The sequence below is a fragment of the Biomphalaria glabrata genome, chromosome 14, assembly GCF_947242115.1.
Source record: "Biomphalaria glabrata chromosome 14, xgBioGlab47.1, whole genome shotgun sequence".
Lineage (NCBI taxonomy): Eukaryota > Metazoa > Mollusca > Gastropoda > Planorbidae > Biomphalaria > Biomphalaria glabrata.
The window spans coordinates 3776407-3802812 of record NC_074724.1 but is presented as its reverse complement, the minus strand read 5'-3'; the positions used below and the strand labels follow the sequence as shown (position 1 = coordinate 3802812).

At 35.3% G+C, this 26406-nt stretch overlaps 2 protein-coding genes and 1 non-coding gene across 8 annotated transcripts in view; 1 reads left to right on the top strand and 2 right to left on the bottom strand.

Moving 5' to 3' along the window:
- LOC106068506 (uncharacterized) overlaps nucleotides 1-26406 on the top strand; it is a 98485-nt gene that overhangs the window by 1312 nt on the left and 70767 nt on the right. For 2 of the 3 annotated variants that reach the window (XM_056011246.1, XM_056011250.1), the window contains exon 2: nucleotides 7953-8080. The exons of the other annotated variant lie outside the window; for it this stretch is intronic. The gene's annotated coding sequence lies outside the window, so the exon portion shown is untranslated. The remainder of the gene's footprint in view (nucleotides 1-7952; nucleotides 8081-26406) is intronic. 3 annotated transcript variants of the gene reach the window in all.
- LOC106068488 (uncharacterized) lies at nucleotides 3657-26319 on the bottom strand. 4 transcript variants are annotated; one of them, XM_056011259.1, is made up of 5 exons: nucleotides 25969-26319; nucleotides 8776-8805; nucleotides 7831-7955; nucleotides 6755-6913; nucleotides 3657-4935 (listed from the first exon to the last, which is right to left on the bottom strand). In XM_056011259.1, the coding sequence occupies exons 2-5, from the start codon at nucleotides 8801-8803 to the stop codon at nucleotides 4924-4926; spliced, it is 324 nt and encodes a 107-aa protein (XP_055867234.1). In that variant the 5' UTR covers nucleotides 8804-8805; nucleotides 25969-26319; the 3' UTR covers nucleotides 3657-4923. The 4 variants fall into 4 exon arrangements, with proteins under 4 accessions (XP_055867234.1, XP_055867236.1, XP_055867233.1 ...); XM_056011261.1 differs by lacking the exon at nucleotides 25969-26319 and adding an exon at nucleotides 12687-13004 and having other exon boundaries at nucleotides 8776-8803; XM_056011258.1 differs by lacking the exon at nucleotides 25969-26319 and adding an exon at nucleotides 9879-9963 and having other exon boundaries at nucleotides 8776-8803.
- Trnal-aag (transfer RNA leucine (anticodon AAG)) lies at nucleotides 14197-14278 on the bottom strand. The gene has a single exon. It is a non-coding gene; the product is annotated as a tRNA-Leu (tRNA).

The window sequence follows — 26406 nt, the reverse complement described above, 5'->3', positions numbered from 1 at the left end:
ACATTTGAAAGGGAATAGTTTAAATCAGGGGTGGGCAACCTTTTTCTACCGAGGGCCGCATTAAAAAAATTTGGGGACTGGCGGGCCGCATCATTTTTTTTTACTCATTAAATTGAGGAATTACAACTACAGTTAGCAATTTTTTGGAATTATGTTTACGAATATTATTTTTTTCCTTAAAGTGCTGAGCTATTTTACAATGAGTGCATACAAAATGGAATTACAATTCCTATGTTTAGAGTCTAATCTACCACACGCGTTTAAAGGGTTAAATTTTGTTATTGTCTTTTCACATCACAACATTTCACCACAAATGTTCAATTGTACTTAATGTGAAGCATTTAACTGTTTACATCCGTGCATAATGTTCTGTAACTGTAGAACTAGCTTACTAGTTTTGTTCTTGCGACTGCTGTCAAATTACAGTCAGTGTGCATTTACCTGTTCTAACACTTCATAATTTTCAAACAAACGAAATAGAGAGTGTTCACAGATGAATTAGGTTCCGAATAATGTGACAGCTTCGCAGCAAAGTTTTCTTAAGTATGGGAATACAGCTTCTGGCAGTCATGAAACTTCTGTGGAAGAACTCACTGGAATTACTTTTTCAGGTCATAATTTACTTGGAGTTATGTCATCTGGAGCTGAATCAGCTTCTGCATTAAATGGTGAGCTGATGGTATTGAAAGCTAGTTCCAAGATCTTGACGTCTTAAAATTTGATTTCAAACTTCACAATTAAGGAATCCCAATAAGTCTTGTAATTTCATCCATTTCACTAGAAATAGTTTCACCTTTCAGCTAAGGAAAATGATAAGACTCGATTTCACTCGCTGGCTCGAGAAGTGGAATAACTTTGTTTGAAAAGATTTAAGATGCACATACATTTCATTTGCAAACAAAGCATTGCAATGGTTCCGATGATAAGCATGAAGTCTGTCTTCAACTCTTCATTAGAAATATTAGTAACAAAGTCACAGTCAATGTCCTTCGATGAACCTAACTATTTTTTCCTTGAGATTCCATATTCTTCTAGGCCAGCAGATACTACTGTGTAACCGAACATCGGAATGTTTTGTTCCAAATCTTTAAGTACTTCTCGGAACTGCCAGTCATAGCCGGCTACAGATAATTGGAGGCCCTTGGCAAAGTGAATTAGTTGGCCTCAAATAAAATTTAAACAAAAATCGACAACAGTAAAATTATTCAATTTACTAAAAACCTATTGTACTTCAATAATAACATTGAGGACAAGTTTCGCTATTTCTTCTCTAAAATAATAACCTAGTAGTACATGCAAGGCCCTCACCAATTGGGGACACTAAGCAGTTTGTCTATGTCTAAGGCTGGCCCTGTGGCAATAATAAGATCATTGAGAAATCAATTCTAACAATATATTTGATATTCAATGCTTTATTTTATTAAAAAGCCTGTTTCTCTTAGTCAAAGCACCAGCTCCATTAGATGTTACACTTGAGATCTTGTACACGCCGACCTAACACTTTCAACATAGTTTTTGATAGAATTAAATAAATATTGGCTTTGACTGAATGTTTCGAAATATTGACATTAAGAATAATCTTCGTTTACTTTAAACTTTTTAGAATGACGTTTAAAGACAATGTTTATTTAGCCTCTTCAAGATAAGTGATAAGAATCAAAAGTTTAAATAATTACTAGATCTATAGATATTTATTTACAATTATTTGTTTAAATATATTTGCATTTTTATATGTGTAATGTGTGGCAACAATTGATTTCTTTAGGCGTCGGCGGGCCGCATAAAACACTTCGGCGGGCCGCATGTGGCCCGCGTCCGTAATTTGCCCACCCCTGGTCTAAATGAATCCCCTATGTCCCCTACTCGTATATGAGCGTTGTTGAATAAAGCTGGATAGACATAAATCATAATTACTGAAGCTAGCATGTAAAATATGTTCCAACTTTAACTCTTTCTCTCCTAACAGACGATACCAACGTTGATTCCATCAGAATGTGGTAAATAATTACGGAGAGAAAGAGTTAATAATATATATAGTACTTCTAAATACTTTAAGATTGTGTAGCTTATGTAAACAAGATCTCCATTTTTTTAATGATATAAGGGTTATCTTTTGAATTCCAATCTTTACTTTATGATAGTGTCGGGGTCAGAAGCCACTGTGTGTATGATATGAGAGTGTATGTATGTTTATTTCTTTATTTGTTGTGAGCAGAGATTTTAACATGCGTTACTCAAGGGAGGTTAATAAAAGTAGCCAGTGGTGAGTTCCACAGGCCGAGTTCTGATCTGGTGCTGGTCAGTAGGGATATATTTATGTACTTATGTTGTGTCTTGGTACAGATCACAGGGTAAGGACTGAGTCTGTTATGTGTTACATTGTCATTATCTAGTTTTACATCTTTGTTCTATAATAGGCCTACAGGCGTTACTTCAAATGAGAAGATATAATCAAGTCCTACGTGCATCCATGTACGGTCTAGAGCAGGGGTTCTCAATCTGTGGGTCGCGACCCCCTTAGGGGTCGATTGACGATTAGCCAGGGGTCGCCTAAGACCATCGAAAATATGGATTATTATTGTCTACTCTTCTATTGCTGTATGTGTGTGTGTGGGGGGGGGTCGCGGCAGAGTGGGGGATTGTAGAAAGGGGTCGCCGAGCATAAAAGGTTGAGAACCGCTGGTCTAGAGTAATTAATCGCTAGCTTAAGATCTGCCACGTCATTGATTTTCCTGGCTGAATCTGGCAAACTATTTCTCGCTCTAATAGCACTAGATATGAAGAAGCAATGGTACGAATTTATCCAAGTATATTGCGGCTTTTAATGTGTTTCTGGGTATTTGATTTGATTTTTGTATATGTAAATTAGTTTGAGTGTTTTAAGTATTATTGTTTTGTTTGAAATATTACCCTTCGGTTCAAAGTGTCTCCAAATCGAAGGATTCACTAATGGTGCTACTTTAATCAAATGTGAACATTTATTTATTATACAAATCTGACGGCTCTATTTGGCATCCGTCCAACCTTCTTTACGCTTTCTTGAGTTGAGGAGTCTCAAACAGAGGACGTATAGTCTTATAAAAGCAGTTCAATACTTGTGTTTACATCTCAGTAAGCAGTCAAATAGCATTGAGCCATGGACAAAGGGAGGAACGTTTTAAAATTTGGATTTGTACCAATGAGATCTATAGTGCAGATCGACCTGTATAGTGACATGCATGCACTACACAAAACAGCTGGGCTTTTGTCCAGGGCTTTAGCAAGGAAGGATTCGAGCCTCACTCAAATAGAGTTTGATGATGATGATGAAAGAGCAGATGATTTAAATTCATCTGTTTCTATGGTTGATGGTTTATAAGGGTATCATATGGTCAGCACAATGACCAGCCGCCTTAACTAATTACAGGAACCTTACTAGGTTGATTCTGGGACGTTCTTAAACTTCCGACATTAAAACACCTAGTCTTCATCGAGATTCGAACCTTACACCCCCTACGTTCAGAAACGAAACGCTTTATCACTTGGCCACCACGCTGTATAAAAAAAATCTAAAAATTTTATTTAATTAATTTAATTATGATTTAATTTTAAGAGTACAACACAAAACACATTTGTATTTAAAGAAAAATAAATAAATAAATAAAAATAAGTCAAAATCAACAAAACACACATTTTATCATAAACAGAATCATTTTTAAAACAAAACAAATTCTAAACTTTGAAATTGCTGACAATGGATTTAAAATAATAATAAAAATACTATGAAAAAAAAAGTAAAGTTTCCTAATGTTGTATATAATTGTTTATTAAAATATTTTGTATTTCGCAATGACATGTAAACTAACAGACATATCACCCTCACATAACTAGAGCTAAACATTTTCGAAAGAAATTATTGCACGAAATAATCTTGTCTTAACGAAAAATTAAAACACACACTTAACAGAAAATATATGTCAATAAAATATGTTGAACAAAAGTAATAGTTCGCATAAAGCGCTAGATAAAAAGCAAACTTTACAAGAACTAGGTCAAACAAAAAACTTTACAAGAACTAGGTCGAACAACAAAACTTTAAAAAAAAACTAGGTCAAACATAAAAAATTTACAAGAACTAGGTTAAGCAACAACACTTTACAAGAACTAGGTTAAACATCAAAATTTTCAAAGAACTAGGTCAAACATCAAAACGTACCAAGAACCAGGTCATACAACAAAATCTTACAAGAACTAAGTCAAACAACCTAACTTTACAAGAACTAGGTCAAACAACCTAACTTTACAAGAACTAGGTCAAACAACCTAGCTTTCCAAGAACTTAGTAAAGTGAAAAAAAAAACACCAAACAAGAACTAAATTGAGCGACACATTTTACACGAAACTTTAAAAAATTATACGAAAAAAAAACAAACAACAAAGCCAACAACTTCGCCTTATACAACAAGGAAAATTTGAATGCAAACTGGAAACGAGTCATGAGTCGCCAGACAAGGAAGACATAAGTCAAGGACTGAATTCGGTGAGAACCCAAGACTTAAAGGAATCTGAGCATCAGACTCACTGTTACAATAGCTTGACGAGATACCCTTTGTCAGACATAATTAGAGCTACTTCTAAAGAAAAGAAATAGACAGACAACTTATTATCGAATTACTGAAATATCATACAAGCAACTTATAATTTTTTTTTTATCTAGTAGATTTTTTTTTTACTTTAAGAGAACAAAAGTATTCTTAATATATAAAATATATATTGTTAAAGAAAAAACAAAAAAAAGTTGTACAAACAAAAACATTTGGCATAGAAATAGACAATTATTGGCAAAATCCATTGTCTGTATGAGAGAAAAGTAAAATTCTAGATGAGAGTTAATGAGAGATTTGAACTTGACGGATCTTGAATTTCTTGTGCTATAGATGGTTTCTATGAAGACTTCTGTTGAATACAAAACATTGGATTATTATATTATAGTCTCACACACACACTCACACAAATACAAACACGAAAAAAAAAAGACAAAAACATACACACATATATCTATATATAATAGCAAGGTCTTCGATTCCGAAGAAAAAGGATGAATGCTGTGTTTCACAAGACTATGCAGTGCTAGACGCTTAGTTTAATCTATAAACGCACTGTAGTAGACATAGTTTTAACTCGACATTCGACATTTTTAGTGACGACATAGGCATTGGGTTAGAGATTATTGATGTAGACCAGCGGTTCTCAACCTTTTTTGCTCGGCGACCCCTTATTATAATCCCCCACTCTGCCGCGACCCCCACCCACACAGCAATAGAAGAATAGACAATAACAATCCATATTTTCGATGGTCTTAGGCGACCCCTGGCAAATTGTCAATCGACCCCCACGGGGGTCGCGACCCACAGGTTGAGAACCCCTGATGTAGACTTTGAGGACAGATACTGCTAGGCTCTTGAAGGGATAAAATCGTTTTAGTGACTGACTCCACTGTGTCTGTGGCCCATTCTGTAAGTTCGTTAGTCTATTTTCATCTCGACTTAACTTAGTTACTATGTAGTGATTCTTTCTTTGTGACCGTGTATGCTCTTGTCTAAATTCGCATATGTAATACGCTATACAGTATACCCAAGCATCTGGGATTATTAAAAAGGTACTGTAAAAAGACATCAATCACAACTCGCACATACATCCGTTACAGCAGACCCAATTGGGACCTGCATATTTTCCCGCTTCTAGTGCAGACAAAGCCGTTGTCTGCTGGGGATGTATTTAAGTTTTCTTTCCGGCTTCTGCTCCTGTCTTCGATAATATCTTTTATTTGAGTCTCCAATAAATATCTACTACCAAAAATATCTGTCCTACACATTAGTACGTAATTGCGCATGATAGTGTTGAATAAAATACATTGAGATTCGCTAATTTAAAACCGTTATGTATATAGTGCTGTCCGAAGGGCAAAGGTCAATAACTTTCCAGATGTCTTGATCGTCGCTAGACTAAGTATTCTCAAAATTGTTTAAATCGCAATCAAAAATCGTATAGCATTTAACATTCTTTATACATAATATATATTTAAACTGGTGACCACCACTGCATACCTTGGATACACATATCCTAGGTATGGGGGAAGTCAGCCTTGTTTACAAAAAAAAAAAAAACGTATTTAAAGGCTAAAAATGACACGCCCATTTTCAAGAAAGAGAGATTGAAAAATAAAATAAACTGAAAGATGGTCGTCAGGAGTTATCAGCGCATGATCATAAGTATTCTAATCTTTCTCATCTCTTAATTAAAATGACTTCCACTACTTCAACCACACCTTGGCCTTTGACTAGGAAGTAATTATCTTCAACTCTGAAGGAACTTCCGAAACATGTAAAACAGTTTACAAACAACATTTTACAAACAACATTTTACATGTTATTTCTCATTAAGAATGCAAAGTGGAAGAGGAAACACTATAAACGCGTGCCACTGGAATCATTTTATATGTAATGATGCGCTTGAAAACATTACCACTTCCGGCATTAACAACCTTGCGGTAGGGTTCCAGATAACTGACCATAGGCAACACTTTGCGCTCCACCCCTTCCCCCACCAATTTATTTTTCTTCAGCTTTGTATACATATGTAAACTTCTAAAATAAATAAATATCAACCAGGTAGCGTATATGTTTTTAGTGCTGCGAGAACTGTAGATTATTTATAGACCTACCAAATTTTAAATTTTTGCATTTGGCGAAAAAAATTATCTTTAAACTTTTACCCGAAATTGTAGATGTGCCTTTGTATCATTCAGAAATGCATCATAATCTGTGATGTCATTGTCATCATTCATTGTCACACTCCCGTTCATCACACCTACTAGGTCATAGTGCTTGGGGTCAACATTCGGTTGTATTATTTGTAATAATTCTTGTTTAACCTGTAAGAATAAATACAAACATTGCAAATACTTTAAAAATATAAGTAGATAACCAAAGGGAAATGAAAGTTAATCTTATTATAAGTACATTGTTGCAACTCTGCACTAGAGTTGATGGTGCAAAATAGCTCAGGGTTCAGTACTGGGTTGAGACAAGAAAACATTTTTTGTTTGAGAAACTGTATTTCTATCTTAAGTGACAAGAAGAGAATTAGGATGTCTGGCGTTCTCGAAAAAGTCCTTCATCCTTCCTAGTAACTTTAGGGGTTGTAGCCATGGACCTGGAGTAATATTGGGAATATTTCACTGCAACTGTATGGCAGAGCCCGGCTGAGGTGTCTGAAAATGTGGACTTGCAGGGGGACAAGGTGAATCCCAAAAATGATCTATGCTTGGCGGAAGTAAACCCAAAACTTGACCAACGCTCTTTGAGCGTCTTGTCTTTAATTGTCTTTACATCCTTCTTCATCGTTAATAAAAAATTAAGCTCATGTTATTTTCCCTTTCTTATGGGTTGCCATCCCTAAAGTTACAAAAGAAATACCCTATAAGATGTTTATACAGCTAGCATTTACAGCATTGAACAATTAACATTGGCTTAAAGACCAGGACGAAAAGTGTGCTATAGATAACAGCTATTTTTTTACTTTCTTCCTTAGAGGGGGCAGATGGTGTCAATCTCATTTGTTTCTATGGCTCACTGGGGTGCCATGTGGCCAGCACAACGACCAAACGTCTTTAATTCCCTCGACTAACGCTTGGTGGACTCTGGGACATTCAAATAATATTCCTGGATTTTAAGTCTGAAGCTAAGCACTTTACCAAAGAGGTCACCAAGCTCCCCTTAAGATCATAACTTACAACAAAAGTAAAAAAAAAGTAATGAAGTGTTCAATATTAAAATGATTGATTATTACTTCCAAGACAGTCTTCGAAGTGCTGTTTTCATCTTCATGTAATACCATGATCTCAGTCACAACAAAGTCTCTGCTGTTCAATTTCATCACCTTTACCTTCCTTTTGCCTTCTTCGATGTCAGATTCTAGACAACAGGAAAAAAATAAACACAACACGAAATTAAAATCCAGTCCAAGATATAACATTAGATTTGGAAAGACTTCCTATAAATGGAAGGTTAGGACATCAATTTTTTTACAAAGTATAAAGGTAAATAATACAATTTTTTATACAAATAAAATCACAAAATCATAATATTTTATTCATGAGTAGCTGTTTATAAATCTATATTACATATTTTCAGTCAGAGATCGTATTTTGTTCTCTAATTTATGGTATATTACTTCTATTGCCTTTTGCAATATGACAGGTATGTCCTAGTTTGCCAAACTTAAGGCCAGTTGGACCGGCCCCACCAAACTTCTAACCCAGAGCAGAGAATCGGCATATTATAGTAAAACTAATATAACAAGGATTTGATCAGTGCTTGAAGCGCATGTTGGAAATGTTATGGTCATCTGGCCGAACGAAAGTTGGGCATCACTTTTTTTTAATTCTGTAATTGTTGTTGACCTTGTTGCCCACTACAAGACAGTGGACAATGCATTATTGGAGTGTAGACGTCCAAACAGTTTACACCGCTCTATGGACATCGTTAGATATCTAACAAAATCAATTACACCGCTCTATGGACATCGTTAGATATCTAACAAAATCAATTACACCGCTCTATGGACATCGTTAGATATCTAACAAAATCAATTACACCGCTCTATGGACATCGTTAGATATCTAACAAAATCAAGTAGACAGCTACTCAAAGTTTATCAGGAAAAAAAATTGTTTAAATAGCCACAACAATAAAATAATGTCATGAAAGTTTTGACAACAAATTATCCACCTACCAAAATTTATGTCGTTTCTATCAGCCATCTGAAAAGTAATTGAGAGATTTGATACAGAACCGACTACGTCATAGATGTTATCAATATACATAGTATAAAGTATGTGAGATGGGCCTTTTAAAACATGTTTAGTAGACTAGTGATAAAAATGTTGTTCAAAAATGTATTTTGTGAGTGTGTTGTAGACCTAAGGATTACCTTATATGCTGTATGAATACTTTCATAGCTCTATTATAAACGCTCCATTTCAGCATTAAATGTGTTTAATAAATAAAGAAAGAGGTAGATATAATTGGATTCGGTATAAATTTCAAAGATATAGTTGCTTTAATAATAATTCGCCTAAATGTTGTATTCTACGTTTAGTAGAATCGTTCAGTTTTTGAAGACGTGTAGAATTGTACAATTTGAATATCTATTAGGTCAGATGATGTTAGGGTCATCTGTTTGTTTGGCCAACGGTTAACGAGCAGGGTGTCATGTGGCCAGTACTACAACCTACCGCCTTTACTTTCCCCAGCTAAAGTCAGGTACCTTTTAAAGTTGGGTGGACTCAGGGGCGCCCTAAAAATTCCGAAATTCAAAATCCAAGTTTTCACCAAGAATCGAACCCTGAACTCCCAGGTTCGGAAGCCAAGTACTTAACCACTCAGCCACTGCGACCAATTCAACAACACGTGCTGCTAGCTAATTCTGAACAGAAGGGATATTTATTTTCTTTTCGTTTTAATGTAAACATATTCAGTGCAGCCAAAACACTGAGTATTAAAATGGAGGTCCAAAATATCAAGACTGTTTCACAACATTTTAATTAAAAATAATGGTTTTAAAAGTATGTTAACATGTACATTACTCTATTTACGTAAGGGAGATCAGCTTCCCAACTAAAATAATGTTCACAATATCAGTTACGTAAGATTTGACGCCCCTGACTATTGTATAAATAGTTCTAAGCAAGGTAAGTTTCTAGGTATGTTATTTGTGTGTTTCTAGACATTAGATTTAAATGTACTATTTTTCTCAAATCAATTTGTTTCCAAATACAACTGACCTATAAAAAGAAAACTATACGAATGAAGTTTTGTATTTCATATTAAGCAGACCTTGAACATTCAATAATTCAGTACGTCCAAAGTTATGCTACGATCATGATTCACTTCGGGAAATCCCAATCCATGCAGAGCTTGTATAATTAACAGGGATTTTAATTTTAGGACTTACGTAATACGTAAGGGAAAATCTCATTTATTTTTTTATAGTATGTGTACATCTTTAATAATAATAATAATAATAATAATAACCATCATCAACCATCAAACTATCGCCCTATCACTTGTCTGTCAGTGGTGTATAAACTATTAACTTCACTTTTAAAAAGTAAAATGTATAAATTTTGTTCTGCCCATAAGCTACTAGCAGATGAACAACAAGGTTGCATTGAAGAGTCGATGGGCTGTAAAGTACAGCTAACTATAGATGGTATTATATTGCATCAAGCTAATAGAAGAAAGAGAAATTTACACATGTGTTACATCGACTACAAAAAAGCTTTCGATTCAGTTCCGCATGATTGGCTATTAAAAACCCTGGACATCCATAGAATCAACCCAAGAATAAAACAACTATTGAAAGTCTGTATGAATAATTGGAAGATAAACCTGCACCTAAATCGTGATAAACTAGGTTCTGTGCACATAAGAAGAGGTATATACCAGGGTGACTCACTATCTCCACTCTGGTTCTGCCTAGCGATTAATCCTCTATCTACATTACTCCAAGACTCTACAAACGGTTTTAGGGTTGACACTAAATGTACAAAATGTGTGTCCCACTTATTATACATGGATGATCTAAAGCTATATGCAGAAACCGAGCAAAAATTACACACCTTAATCAAAACGGTAAAATGCTTTAGTGACGATATCTGTATTTCTTTTGGCCTGGATAAGTGTGGCATCATAAGCATTAAAAAGGGCAAGGCAACGAACACCAACATTGAATTTGAAGGCATCGAGGAATTGAACTCCGCCTCTATTTATAAATATCTTGGAATAAACCAGAATGCCAAGATAAACCATAAGAAATTAAAAGAGGACTTTCTTGGCAAATATAGGCAAAGAGTTAATAAAATCCTCAACACCAAACTGTCTGGCAGTAATCTCATCACTGCAATAAACAGCTGGGCCGTCCCTGTGCTCCTTTACACGTTCGGTGTGATCAAATGGACTGACACCGACCTACATGACATTGACAGACTCACTAGAAAATTACTAACCAAGTTTCGATGCCTACACCCCAAGTCCTCCACCATAAGGTTATACCTGCCCAGGAAGGATGGGGGTCGTGGATTGCAGAACATCTTCAAATTGTGTAAGATGCAAGTTTTAAAAATACGATCAAAACTGCTCGCCTCCAGCAACAAATTAGTTTCCTTCCTACGGAAATACGACTCCGATGCAACCCCTCTGAACCTACACAATGCTGATGTCAATATCGGTTTGGACGACGTAGGGCATGAGATTCGCCAATGGGAAGAAAAAACACTCCACGGTAAATTTCCGGCTTCATTACATGGGGACAACATCGACAAGGCTGCTTCCTTAACATGGCTCAAAGCAGGTCATCTCTACCCTGAAACAGAAGGCTTTGTTACAGCAATACAGGACAGAGTAATCAGGACAAAAAATTACGAGAAGCATATCCTGAAACTCAATGTTGTCGACAAATGCCGAAAATGTGGAAATGTGGGCGAGTCGATTGAACACATTATGGCAGGATGTCCAGCCCTATCAGAATCAGCCTACCTAGGTCGCCATAACCAAGTTGCAAAGTTAATACACCAACACTTGGCTTTGACGTACAAATTGATCGGTAAGGACACTCCCCCTTATTATAAATACTCTCCGCAAGAGGTTCTCGAGTCTACTGATCATCTGCTGTACTGGGATAGGCCTATTCTGACCGACAAAACGGTAGATTTCAATCGCCCGGATCTGCTGTTCATCGATAAAAAAGAAAAAACCGCTACCATTATCGATATCGCCGTACCACTGTCTCATACTTTAAGAAAAACTGAGATAGAAAAACAAAGAAAATATGGGAACCTAGGCTTGGAGATTAAGCGTCTATGGAAATTGTCCAAAATAACAATATACCCCATTGTTATATCAACCGAGGGGATAATAACAACTGACCTCACAGACACCTTCAAGGCCCTTAACATTCCTAGGAACATCTTCGTTGCCTGTCAGAGGGCGGTACTGCTGCAGACCTGCCACATCACCAGAAAATTCCTCAGTGGAAACTGTTAAAGGGACTATGATGAATTTTGTTTCTCTTTAGCGAAACTCGACCCTGGCAGCGCCAGAGAATGACTACTCGTTCATTTCTAACATAATAATAATAATAATAAATACTCTCCTCAGTGTAAACTGTTAAAGGGACTGCGATGAATTTTGTTTCTCTTTAACGAAACTCGACCCTGGTATAGCCAGAGAATGAATGCTCGTTCTTTTCTAACATAATAATAGTAAATACTTTAATATATGAACAACAATTAGTAGGATTACTAGGATTACATATTGTTTATTTAATTATGTACTATGATTCCCCATTGTCTTTCGCATTCTTATTTTTGCTTATAGATAAATCTTTTGTTTTGTCTGTAAACTTTTTTTTCATTATTCTATCATCGCTACTAGTTTATCACCATCTTCTTTTTCTCTGTCAATGTCTCTTTTCTCTCTCTCTCCTCTCTCTCTCTCTCTTAATAGTGCTATGTGATGTGATATATATATATATATATATATATATATATATATATATATATATATATATAAACTTATAAACTTAAATAATACTAAAGTGTGTACCTTGAGATATAGTAAAACGAATACAAAAATTCAGCCTACCTTTCAATGTAAAATACGTAAGCCTACTGGTATAAAAACAACACAAAACCTGAAAGTTTACTTGGCAAGGTAATCGAAGTGTAACTTTGCCAGATTTTTTTCAGTCTAAAAATATTTTTATATGATTGAGCAAGCTTCATTCTTTTCTTCGTTGTGGTCTCTGGTTCTCTACTGTCTTATTTGTTATTTATTGATTTATTTGTGTTTAGATATAATCTGTTGTACTTGTTATAGCTTCCATTTTCTCTCTTTCATTCTATCGTTGTAATTATCTCATTGTTAATCTCGTTTCTAATCCTCTTTCTTTCACTATATCTTTTTCTACCTTTTTTTTCCCTTTTTTCTCTTATAATAAAATAAAATAAAAACGATATCATTATTTCTTTCATTTTCCATCTTACAATTGTTTACTGTAATGTTTGTGTACATTTAATTAAAAGTAAATCATTTCAGCCTGTAATGAAGCAGTTGGCCATTATGGTTAGGGTATAATAAAAAAATAGCTATCGTTTTATACTTGACCACAAAAATACACTTCTAAATAAATATTAATACAAAATAAACACCTTTATACTACAGACCAGTTTTAATCTCTAATAACTCACGTAGGATTACACTGTGGAGCGTTTCAAAACCAGTCTAAAACATAAGACATTATGTTCTAAGTTCTAATCTTTACTTTCATAAAAAATTTTTTTTTTAAATTATATATATAATTCTCTTCGTGGCCCAACCAAGCGGTACATCACGATGAAAAATTAATTGAAAGGTAGCTCTTTTATTTGCAAGTAGGACTAGAGTTACCTCAAGTAATTTTTCGCAGCGACAGACAGCGAGGCTCTGAAAAAAAAAAAGAGGGGAAAGGCGTATGCTACGCTGCGGGTCGGCTCGTACATTAGAAAACAACAACATAAAACATACAACAACATACAACAGGTGTTGTTGTAATTAACCTATGACGTACAAATCCAAAAACAAACGTTTTTAAAAACTTAAAACAAAGAATAAACAGATGCCCTCAACCTTAAGCGAAGTATTTCCATTTATCTTCATTTAAAAACTATATTATTAATTTAGTAAAACAATAAACATTCGTAATTAGCAAATGCAAAAAAAAAAGTTGGTCCTTCATTTATGAAACGAGATGCTTTGGAAGTTTTGGTGATACATTTTTGAAAGAGAAAAAACAAGAACAATAAAAACATTCCGAAGAGGATTACACTGCACAGAATAGTAAGTCCCCAAACTAGCTATAGACATTCAATGCTTTGGGAGAAGACAATAAATAAATGGTGACAAAAGGTTTGGCTGAGAGGTTGTTAGGTTGTGGTTTCAATATATTTGTGTTGATAGAATTAAAACTTCTGTGATTTACTAAATCAATGGAGACATCAAAGTAAAACTGTTCTGGTACAGGAAGGCAAAAATATTTCCATAGCATGCGCACTGTGCTCAAACATTATCAAAATTCCGATATTTCAAATACAAAATTGAATAAAGAAAAAAAAATTGGCAGCGGTGGGATTTGAACCCACGCCTCCGAAGAGACTGGTGCCTTAAACCAGCGCCTTAGACCGCTCGGCCACGCTACCAGATAATATGAAAGAGTGATCTACTCTTCACTATTTTTTTTTAGAACGCCCAACAAATGGTGTGCTAATTAGAGCAAGTTGATTATGTTAACTCTAGGCCTGGATTTGAAACACGAGAAAGCTTTATCATTGTGTCTAGTGTTCCTTAAGAAAAGCTACAGATTAGACTAGACGGTAGGGATGTATATATTCTCAATTGAAAGTTATGAAATTCAATCAACAAACACAAGGCTGAGTGCTGTGTCTAAGATCAAAGACATTTTTGATTTTAGTAACATAATATAATTATATATAATATTCAAATTTGTCTATCTGTCTGTATGTCTGTCTGTCCATTTGTCTGGTACACATTATGTAGCCTTACACGTTATTTTTCCCGCTTCCCATTCTCGGATCAAGTTGAAACTTTACATGATTATTCATATCCCTATCAAAAACAATAAATTAAAATAAACTAATTAGTAATTAAATAGTAATGATTTATTAATTTTGTTTGATTCAGAGAAAGAAAGTGTACAGGGTTTATAGATGGCTGTAAAAGTACAGTTCTTTCCGTTATAGGTTGCGGGGCCCTATGCGAAATGGATTGCGCGGGGCCTAATTTGGGTTGTGATAAGGATAAAAAGGGAAAATTAAGATTTTGTATTAGAAAATAAATTTGTCTTTGCATTTTATGTATACTTTACTAAGTACATAATCACTGTCAATTAACTTAACGAGCCATCTACAGTAGATAGTATTTTTTCAACAGAAAGCCGATAAACATAAAAAATCGACTAGCAAAATATTGCTTTTGTTGATTATTTTTTCTAAGAGGTCGAGATAGATTTAGATCTATATTTGTATACCAGTGACTATTAAAGTAAATTAAGTATGTGAACTTTTAGTTTTGTTTAAAATTCGCCTATTATTACATTTTTATTAAATGGAAGCTGACAATGCCGTTTTTTTTTATCGCGAGTTGGATTGGCGTTTTCCATATTGAATGACACACCAAAATGACAATTTTGTCTGTTTTATGGAGATTTGCATCAGTTTTCTTACTTACTTAGACTTAGGTCCTCCCGTGCCGTTCAGCGCATTGGGCAGCAAGCTGTCTCCATAAAGATCTGTCATTGGCAATGTCTGAAGCCTCCTCCCACCTGGTGTCCACTGTTCTGAGGTCCTCCATGAAGGTGTGGCGCCAAGTAATACAAGGACGTCCCTGTTTGCGATTTCCTCGTATTGGCCTCCATGTTATCGTAACTCTTGGTATACTTAGTTCATTTTGTCGCAGAACATGTCCCACAAACCTCATGCGACGCTCTGTCACAACCTCACTAAGGGTTCGACTCCCAGTTTTGCAAAGGATTTCCTTGTTTGAGACCCGATCTGTGTAACTGACTCCCAAAATCCGTCTCAGCCATTTTTGTTGAGCCACATTTAGCCTTTTCTAAATTTTGACAGATGACTTCCATGTCTCACATGCAAATGTTGCAGTTAGGAAGACAATTGTGTTGAGAAGGTGAATTTTTGTCCAATGGCTTGGCTTGTCCAAATAGGCTGCAGCCTTTGGAAAATGCTCCTTCCCTTTCCTATTCGGAACGCTACATCATGGTAGGCATCCCCAACATTTGTTATGATGCTGCCAAGGTAAGTGAACTTGTTCAGCTCTTCAAGCTTTGACTCGCCAAGTCTGACGGGGGCACCCTTTGCCTTATATCCCACTCGCACAATTTTTCAGATGATTTAATAATTTCAGATTTTCATGAATTTTTTCTTCTTTTTTTTTATTTTAGGAGAATTCCTGGAACCTTTAAATAATAAGTTGAAATGATTTAATTTAATAATATACACCTAGAATTCGCATAGCGCGAGGCCTATGAAAGTGCGGGGCCCACTGCGGCCGCATAGGTTGTAGTGGCCTAAGACCGGCCCTGCTAGTGATCTCATATGTAATTTCTTAAAAGGATACAATTGTTTTTTGTATGCAGTATAAAACAACAAGAAAAAAACAGAACAAGGAAATAATTTTTGAAATATTTAATTTTTGAAAAGTCCAATAAAAAATAAACAAAACAATTTCTTGTTTCATAAAAAAAATTAAAAAGATAAAAACCAAACAGGCCCAATGCTTTCAGTTCTAACTAAAGCTCCCTGAATGTCTATGTAAAAATCGGCCTCGGCATTAATCAATATACTTTGGCATTTCCTCCTGTCAATTCACCTCTACTCAATGCAACAGAGAGATATCAGTCAAACTGCTATTGCAGGACACTACAGATGAAACTTTTGGTAGGAAAAATGGTCTAGTCGTAAACATAGGAGAAAAAAACAACAACAACAACAAAAATAATAAAAAAAAAAGAAGTTAATCTAAGGAGAAGAACTCTGCAGTTACAACCACATCTTAATACTGAAATATTTTTTTCCCTTTCCGGTATTCAAAACTAAAAATGAATTACCATTGTGTAGTTAAACAATTTGTTAATTTTTTTTATTGTTGATTTTCTTGGGGGACAATGGATAATTGTGCAAAATTTCAACTTGATCCAAGAATGGGAAGTGAAAGAAATAACGTATTAAAATTTTTACCAGACAGACGGACGGACGGAGTGAGTTGATATGAGCTTTGTAAAAAAAAGATAATGACTTTTAAGATCAAAAGTAAAGCCACTGCCCAAGACTGTCAAAAGAGCATTACATCGGCTCATTGCAATCAAGTCAATTTTTTTAAATTTTTTTTTACATAAACAGATAGAATGTTTTCTTAATTATAAAAAAAAATATATTTATCTTTAAAAAAAAAAAATTAAAAAAATTGGTATATATACATACATACAGAGCCGTTCTAACAATTGCGGGGCCTTATGCGGAACTGTGTGTTCGGGACCCAGTCTAGGTTAAATAAGCAAAATGTCAAAATTAAGATTTTGTATTTGAAAATAAATTCGTCTTTGCAATAAATGCCTTTTTTTTTTATTGCGCGTAGGGCTGGCACTGCAAAATGACAATTTTGTATATTTTTATAAGTTTCCAGATCCAGAATATTTTAATAATTTCAAGAGATTTCCAGGACTTTTTCGTATATTTTACAATTACTGGAGATATCCAGGAGGCCCTGGAAAATCAGGAGGCCACAGAAACCCTGCTATTATATATAAGTTGTTTTTCGTTTTAATTTAATAATTTACACCTAGAATTATCGCGAGTCCTATGAATGTGCGGAGCCCACTGCGACCTCGTAGGTTGCAGTGGCCTAAGGCCGCGGCTCTGTATATATATATATATATATATATATATATATATATATATATATATATATATATATATATATATATATATATATATATATATATATATATATATATACATGGAAATTATATTTTTGTTTCTAGGAAATAAAAAGTTAAACTATAATTGCAAACAATGAAAAAATTGAAATCCAATGAGATCTGGTTTCTTGAATTACTGGTTCCTTCTACAGTCACTAGCCATCTCTGTTCTGTTCAATAGAATTTATATTTTCATTTTAGTAAAAGAAACACATACACACACCCACACACACAGCCACACATACACACACACAGGCACACAGACACACACACACAAACGAGAAAATATTAAAATTGTATAAAGCTATAAAAGATAAGTAAGATACAAAAGCAATTATCACCAGATATTATCAACAGAGATTATCACCAGAAATTATCAAGAGCGATTATCATCTATGTCCAAATCTTACATTGGTATGATGACATTTAAATGACAAATTATTTAAGTCATTCTACACATTAGTCCTTCTCCTGTGTTTCCGGATCGCTAATAATACACACATAAGAAAGTCCTCCAAAGTGGAGAATGCTGAGACTTCAAAGAAACTCTAATTAGATCTGGGAGTAGACGCCTTGGTTTGTATGGATATGTCCAAAGAATGCGACAAAGTTGTCCTATTCTAAGATATACTAATATATGCAAGTGCAATATGAGGCTCTTCAGAATCAATACCAACATATGGGAGAAAGAAGCACAGGACAAATCCAAATGGAGGACAAGTAAAAAGGAAGTTCCTAGATAGCAGACGATATAAACACCAGGAGTAGGGAAAAGAAAAACAGCTGGTGATGAGAAATGGCTGAAAAAACAACAACACAAAAATCTATTTTTAGAACGATGGTAATTTGTTTATAATTAAACTTCGAGTTTTTCTATTATGTCGCAGACGCTGAAATAGAAGGAAAAAAGAATATTTTAAATGTCAAGGCTCTTCCGCGGTGTCGAATACAACCAATGAAATAAACAGGAAGTAACCTTCAAACTAATTCAGTTACACCGGCGAAAGGCCGAAACAATCAATAGAGGTAGTCGATACTTGTGTTGAACATCAAAGACGTTTAATACTCAAGAAGGGAACCTTCGAATGTCATCTAGTACTAGCCGTCTATATAATGCCCTTTATTCCTACTGTGCTATGAAAAGCGTCTTATTTATAGCGTCATATCACGTCATCGTCACTAAGTAAAAAACTTTGCCCTATTCCCGAAACAAATAACTAATTCCTAATCGTGCCGTAACATAAACGTCTACCTTAAATTGCAGATGAGCTTTTTTATAATTAAGAAATTGGTCATAGTTTGTGATGTTTTCATCATCTTTCATGAGCACAGTCTCTTGCATGACACCTTCGAGGTCAACTTTCATGGGATCAACTTTCTGTTGTGTCTTTTTTAATAATTATGTTTTAATCTGTATGAGAAAATATAAATATTGGATAATCTCAAGCATAAAGTAAAGGATAAATAGTGTGTTTTTTTTAAAGTTTGTTATATATATAGTTTGTTCATTGTGATTCGATTATGACCACTTTTGTCATCCATGGAGCTGAGGGATTTCCTCTGGGTTTTGTGCCTGCTGAGACCTATGTGAGCCCGGAATGTTCGTCTGATCAGTGGGCAGGTTATTCCAGCTGGAGCTAGTGTCATTGGCCTTGCTTTTTTTCTCTGACGCTTTTCCTCTATCAGCGCTGATCTCTTGTCCTCAGCAATTTGTGTGCCAGTTTTCACAGCGCGACGCCAAGATGCTCTGTCGTGTGCTTCTGTCTCACATGTGAGGCTAAGTGCGCTTGAACTTGGCTTGGCTACCTAGAAGGGGGCTCGAGGTTCGACACCCGACTTGGGCAGAGTTACGTTTACTGAGCGCCTAAAGGCACCACTGAAAACCAACTCCTAGATACCCCTTACCCCCACTGGTCCACAAATGAGATTGGACCAAAGAGCCATGAGCATGCTATAAGCATAAAGTAGCGCTATATAAAAGCTAGAAATATATATATCTATATGGCTGGGTTTACGCTGAAGGCTTTCAGAGCCGCTTTGAGGGTGACCCTGAAGAGTTTTCTTTGTCCATCTTGTGAACGCTTTCTTTCCCTTAACTCTTTCTCTCCGTAATTATTTACCACATACTGGTGAAATCAACGTTGGTATCGTCAGTTAGGAGAGAAAGAGTTAACGAGTTCGAATCAACGTTGGTATCGTCAGTAAGAAGAGAAAGAGTTAATGAATTCGAATCAACGTTGGTATCGTCAGTTAGGAGAGAAAGAGTTAAGTGGCCATACGAGGGTCGTTTAGGGATGCGGAGGTCTTCCATTCTGCAGATGTAGCCTGCCCGTGTCATTACATTAAAGCACTAACAATGCCAAAGATAGTTAATTAGCACTTCTAGTAGTACTTACAAAATACTAGTGAAGCGAAATTATGTGTGTTTTTTTAAGCAAAGAGTATTTACAAAATATTTACGCGCACTAACTTCTTTGACTGTTTTCTTGCGAGTGCCATGAAATATTTGGATCGCCACCTTGTCCAATTCTTCGTTGTCCAGTTTCCTAACGAGTACATGCCGTATGCCACGCTCCTCCTCCGCTTCTATAAGATAGACACACAAAAACATAATTCAAAATGTAGGTACATTAATTGGACGGAATTCGTTTTTATGAAATAAGATAAGATAATTTTTATTGGTCGAATCGAATGGAAATTAGGTTTGACTGCATTTGACCACCTCAGTGTAACAACTGTAACGATAACAATATAGATGCAAATACGAACAACATTCACACACGAAACACATACACACTCACAACCAGCGCTTTAATGAGTTAGACTTCTGCGTACTTCTCGATGACGACAGCTGATCTTGTAACACTCAAACCGATAGCTGGATAAAGGAGTTTTTAAATTTTTCTGTTTTAGTCCTAATGGAAAGGAGACGACCACTTCGTTCAGATCTGATGTAAAACTGGGTGCAGTATGTGTGTGTTTTGGAAAGGCATCTTTCATGAAAATTTTCTAATATGTCTCACCATCCACATGAGGAGGCATAAAACCAATTACCAATGGGAGCTCATGACGTCACATTTTGTAAAAATATTCACTTTTTAAAAATAAAATCCTGTGGTTTTACTCCTTAGTAAATCTATAGGGGGATACTTGGTATACATACAAAGACCGCATCACAATTGAGGAGATTCGAAACAGGATCAGCATGACTTTTGGGCCCCACGATGACCTGCTGAGCATTGCCAAAAAAAGCCAAAAAAAAGCAAATTAAAACTTTATGGACATATCACAAGGACTGAAAACATTGACAGAAGACACTGAGTGAAAACATTGACAGAAGACACTAACTCCAAGGACCTTCCTTCAAGGAACAAAACCAGGGGGGAAAAGGAGATATGGAAAGCAAGAATAGACGGGCCTGTTTGTTTTTTTTTTAAAGCGCTTCTATTCTAAGCAAAACACAGAGAGGAATGGAGAAAGATGGTCGACAGATCATGTGTGGTGCTCCAGACTGCAGGCATAGGTGAAGGTGAAGTCTGAATTAGAAAAACACAGTTTTCACGCATCGTTTTTCTCATATTTTATTTTGTGACGTTTTTCAAACTGGAGCATTCTTTTACTTTTATGTTTTCTTCGATACAATACGATACGATGGCCATCTCAATACCCCATTATATACTCTGTGCGAGAAATACCAAGCATAAGGTCCGTGGGCCATATCCGACATCTCCAGTGATGCCTAAGTCCAATTGGTTGGGTTTATATGACGTATGAGTTAACTGCTGTTGACGATATACATTATACATTTGAGAAACATTATACACAGTGTCAAATGTCAGAGAAACCAATTTCCTAAAGTCGTTAGCTACTTCTGCTTAGTCTTTAATCAAACACTGGTTTAAATAAGAGCAAAAAGTTTGTGTGGAAACACAAACTCAAAATCGGTCCCCGAAGTGGTCCACTTAGGCAGGTAAAACTACTAAAAAGGCAGGTTTCAATATTTTCAGAAAGATAATCAGAATGAAATTCTATCCGAGGTAAATGACAAGAGAAGAATGGAGAAAGAAAGTTGGCAGATCTTGTATGGTGCCCCAGCGGTCCAGAAGACCAATGATAAATGAAAGTGAATGTGAAGTTAGATGTGAACCTGGCCTGATTTCATATAATGATTATTTTATTAATCTAATTGTTTTGTATATACATAAAAAAAGTAAAAATCGAAAAATAAAGTATGAAAACACAAACTTAGAGGTTGTCTATACAAATAATTATAATCTGTTGTTATATCAGCTGAGGGGGAAAGTGACAAAAGACCTCGCAGACAGATTCTAGGCCCATTAAAAATTTTAGTACTGCTCCAGAACTAAGACATACCAGAACACTCTTTAGCGGACACTGTTAAGCGGACTACAATTAATTCTGTTTCCTTTTGACGAAGCTCGACGCTGGCAGTACCAGAGATTGAAAATTAGTATATTTCTATAATACTAAACTAATATTATTATTTAAATAAGAAAAACAATTGGTCGTACCATTATTCATGACTTACAACTAGACTTAGGATATGAACAAACGACTAGGGTTATACGTTTTCCACAATTCGTATATTTCTTCAGAGTTGAAGATAATTTACTTCCTAGTCCAAACCTCCCGCAGGTCGATGGAGGATGGCAGCGTGCAGGGTATGAACCCGGGACCATCGAGAAGTCCGAACGACAAGCCCAGGCAGCCATCCTGTCATGGCTTGTACGTTCAACTAAGTGAAAACAGAGATTCATACCACAGTCTCACTTAAACATGACATGTGAAGTTTGCATTAGAAAGTTTAATTTTAGTTACACGTACCAAAGTGCATGGTGTCGTCCATACTGGGAATCTGAAGAAGAAATCAGCGTCAAGATTTTCAAAACAGAATTAAATATGTCAAAGATAATGGATAAATATCCTAAACGATAAATTTGATTACTACGTAAGCAAGAAAGAATTTATTACATTCCGGATTTCAACTTTGGACTATGATAAAAAACATAGTGTTTCTAAACTATTTTTTTTTTAAATTTATTCCTGATGCAGTATGTCAGGCACCAGCCACATAGTGAATGCTGCATGACTAAGCAATATAATGTTTGCAAAGATTTTCTTTTTTTTATTTGTAAAGTATCGTTATTATTAGTATTATGAAAATGTATCAATTTTTTTGCCTAGGGTCTAGCTTCATGAAAGGGAAAAAAAAGTCATTGTAAACCACAAATGAACTTCCTGGTGATGTGGCAGGTCTTAAACAGTACTGTTCATTGACAAGTAACAAAAATGTGTATAGTGTTTGCTTAGCGACTCGAATTATTATTATCATTACTAGTTTAGACCTCTGTTTACTTATACAGGAGTTGAAAACACAAGAAGATTTAACTCTTAAGAATTCGGCAAAATTTATTGGAAACAACTGTTTAATCTTAGAACTGAAATGGAGTTAGTGTCTTCTGTCAATGTTTTCACTCAGTGTCTTCTGTCAATGTTTTCAGTCAGTGTCTTCTGTCAATGACTTAAGTCAGTGTCTTCTGTCAATGTCTTCTGTTAATGTCTTAAGCCAGTGTCTTCTGTCAATGTCTTAAATCAGTGTCTTCTGTCAATGTCTTCTGTTAATGTCTTAAATCAGTGTCTTCTGTCAATGTCTTATGTCAGTGTCTTCTGTCAACGTCTTCAGTCAGATCTGGGTTTTAGGCACATCGGCACACTTTAGGCCATGTCGTGTCCATCTTTAGCCAGTGTCGTCTGTCAATGTCTTAAGTCAGTGTCTTCTGTCGGTGTCTTCTGACAATGTCTTAAGTCAGTGTCTTCTGTCGGTGTCTTCTGACAATGTCTTAAGTCAGTGTCTTCTGTCGGTGTCTTCTGACAATGTCTTAAGTCAGTGTCTTCTGTCGGTGTCTTCTGACAATGTCTTAAGTCAGTGTCTTCTGTCGGTGTCTCCCGCTAGTATCTTCAGTCAGTGTCACGTCATAATTACTGTCGCGTTCACTATCCTTCAATGCGCCGCCTCTCTGTTTAGTTTAAAGCCTATAGAGTCTTACAGCACTTATTTGTTTGCTGAATTTAGTCGATTTTCGGGTGGTTAATTTGTTGGTTCCTTGTTATGTAGTGTGTGTGTGTGTGTGTGTGTGTGTGTGTTTCTATGGTGACAGTGGGAGAAGATTAGCGATCGGTTGTGAATGATGCAACATAGGTGGCGTGGTCGTCACTTGGTCTTAGTTAGGTCAGACGACTCCAGAACATGAGACTGTAGGTTGTGTGATTGTAATGAATTAGATTTTGTTAAGAAATTTATTACTAAAGCCTACTACATTAATTTGATTTCATATTAACTTGATTTAGTCTATATTATAAATAAAGTTACATATAATATTGTTCACAAGAAAGTTATTCAAGTGTTTTTCAATTTTATTAGTTAAGATATATTACGCCTATAACGGTTTAGTTGTCTACCAGCAGTTTGGTGCTACAAGTCAACGACCGGTAACAACATTCTTTAGACTGTGGCCTCCTTACTCATGATCAGTTTAGTTGTCTTCGTAAGTCTTTACAGTCCGGACCTACCACGACACGATGGGTCTCGATCAGAGCCCACACTGGCTCCACCTTTAACCTTGTGTAGACACTAAGTGGCCTCACACAAATGACAGTTTCCTTGCAAAATTCTACCCTAGAGAACTTAAGAAACGAAACAGGCAGCTAAGAGGCCGACACATAAAATGCCTGGAACGTAATTATCTTCTCTTTTTTACGTCTGTAATATATAAGATAAGATAAGAACTGTCAGTTTTACTTGGCCTCATGCTAAAAAGGAGCCTCCATAGTTGAAAATATTATTTTTATTACAAATATATATACTATACATAAGAAAAGAAAGGAAGCGACACGAAAAAAAGTAATTTTGTTTTCTCATAAATTACGAGATGCTTTTAGAGTGAATAATATTAATTAAATGCATTTATGTTATAATAAAAGTAAGTAGACGGTATGGACTTCTTGAAAAAAAAATCATGCACAGGGCCTATACTTACTAAAAATCCGGAAATAATGTCTTTAAATTTTTTTCTCAGCTGCCTGTTTCGTTTCTTTTCAAAAGTTCATTAAGGTAGACTTTTGTAAGAAGACATCTACCACAAATTCCCTTCTACAATATTTTTGATCTTTATTATATTAAAGCAAGACAAATTCATTTGTATGGTATTTATATTTTTAGCAGTGGAGTACCGAGAGCAGGGCGGGCAAGGTAGCAGCTCCGGCAACTGGTGTGTGGTGACGTCAACATGGCCTTGAAAACACTGAATTAAAAAAATATCTTTCTGTCGCTTCACTTTTTAACCTCATTGACATTATATGTATGTTATGTAGAGCTTACTTCCTTTGTACCCAGGACACCTGCAAACTTCGGTACATGATTGTTTTATAAACTTTGCAGTGTAATCTAATTTTTTTCTTTTCGAATGATTTTGTTGAAGGTATGACTGAGCTCTAGTACAGTAGCCGCTGTTCTAATGAAGTTCAGAACAAAACGATAAGTTCGGGAAATCCCAATTGAAGTAAGAAATATGACGTCATGTTCAGATAGCAAGAATTTTATTTTGGGACTCTTAGTCATATTTCTGGGAAAAGTCTATTAAAAATTTTATAAGGGTAATCGTGCAACTCATATAATAAAAATTAATAATAATAATAATAATAATACTTAAATAATATTATAAAGCTAAGACATAAGGAAAAATATAGAACAGATAATTCATACATTATGTGTTATTTCATTGCGTGTTGAACTCTGCTGTGAAGAAAGAGTTTATGTTATCAAACAAACCGAGAGGCGGCCCCCATCGGATCCGCCAATAGGCAAGGAATGTTCAACAATAAAAAAACACGTAGTTTAGTAAAAACTAAATGTATTACAGCTCAACAAACAAACGAAAAGAAAATGGGATTTAAAAAAAAAAGGGGGAGAGCTGACTGCACCGGGCGACACCCACCCTAGGGACGCCACTGCTCCCATTGACTTTCTGCTTCATCGCTTTTTTTTTTCACTTTCTCTCTCTTTTCTTCTCTCTCTTTCTCTTCAATTTTTGTTTATTATTTCAGTTTCCGCCTCTTTCTGAATTATGATCTGTCATAGAACTTTAATAGCAAGTGAAATAAAATAATCATTATATGAAATTTTTTTTTGTCTTGAAACCTTTTTCTATGTCAACAACACACAGAGTTATTAACTATACGCACATATGTATGTTTGGTGTGTTATTATGTAAAAATACATATATTATCACACGTACGATATCTGTTGAATAACATTTAAAGATATAAAAAATAAATTAAAGACAAAATCTATTATCTTTCAATGTTAGATATACAAGCCTACTAGTTGGATTTCAAGACAGGAAAAAATCAATAGTTCGGGGAATATCTTTTTGGCAAGGTAATCAAAGTCAAGGCGTGCCAGATTTTTCTCAGCGAGAAAACATTTTCTTTTAACAGTCTTGTTACTTGTATTTATATTATTTTAAATTTCATTTGGTTGTTTTTTGGCGCATGTGCTTTGACTCGATTTCTATTACAATCTGTCTTCCTTTTCCTATTTCTTTTCTTTTCTGTCTTTCAATCTAATTCTACCCCTTCGCTGTAATGGACGTCTCCGCCGTCACGTGGTATGCTGTGGTTTCGATAGTTCCGGATTTGAAACTCACGCCTCCCTGCAAGAGGTTTTTAAGTAGGGATGTACTTATCTTAAACTCTGAAGGAATACCCGAAACATATGATATATATGATAAATAT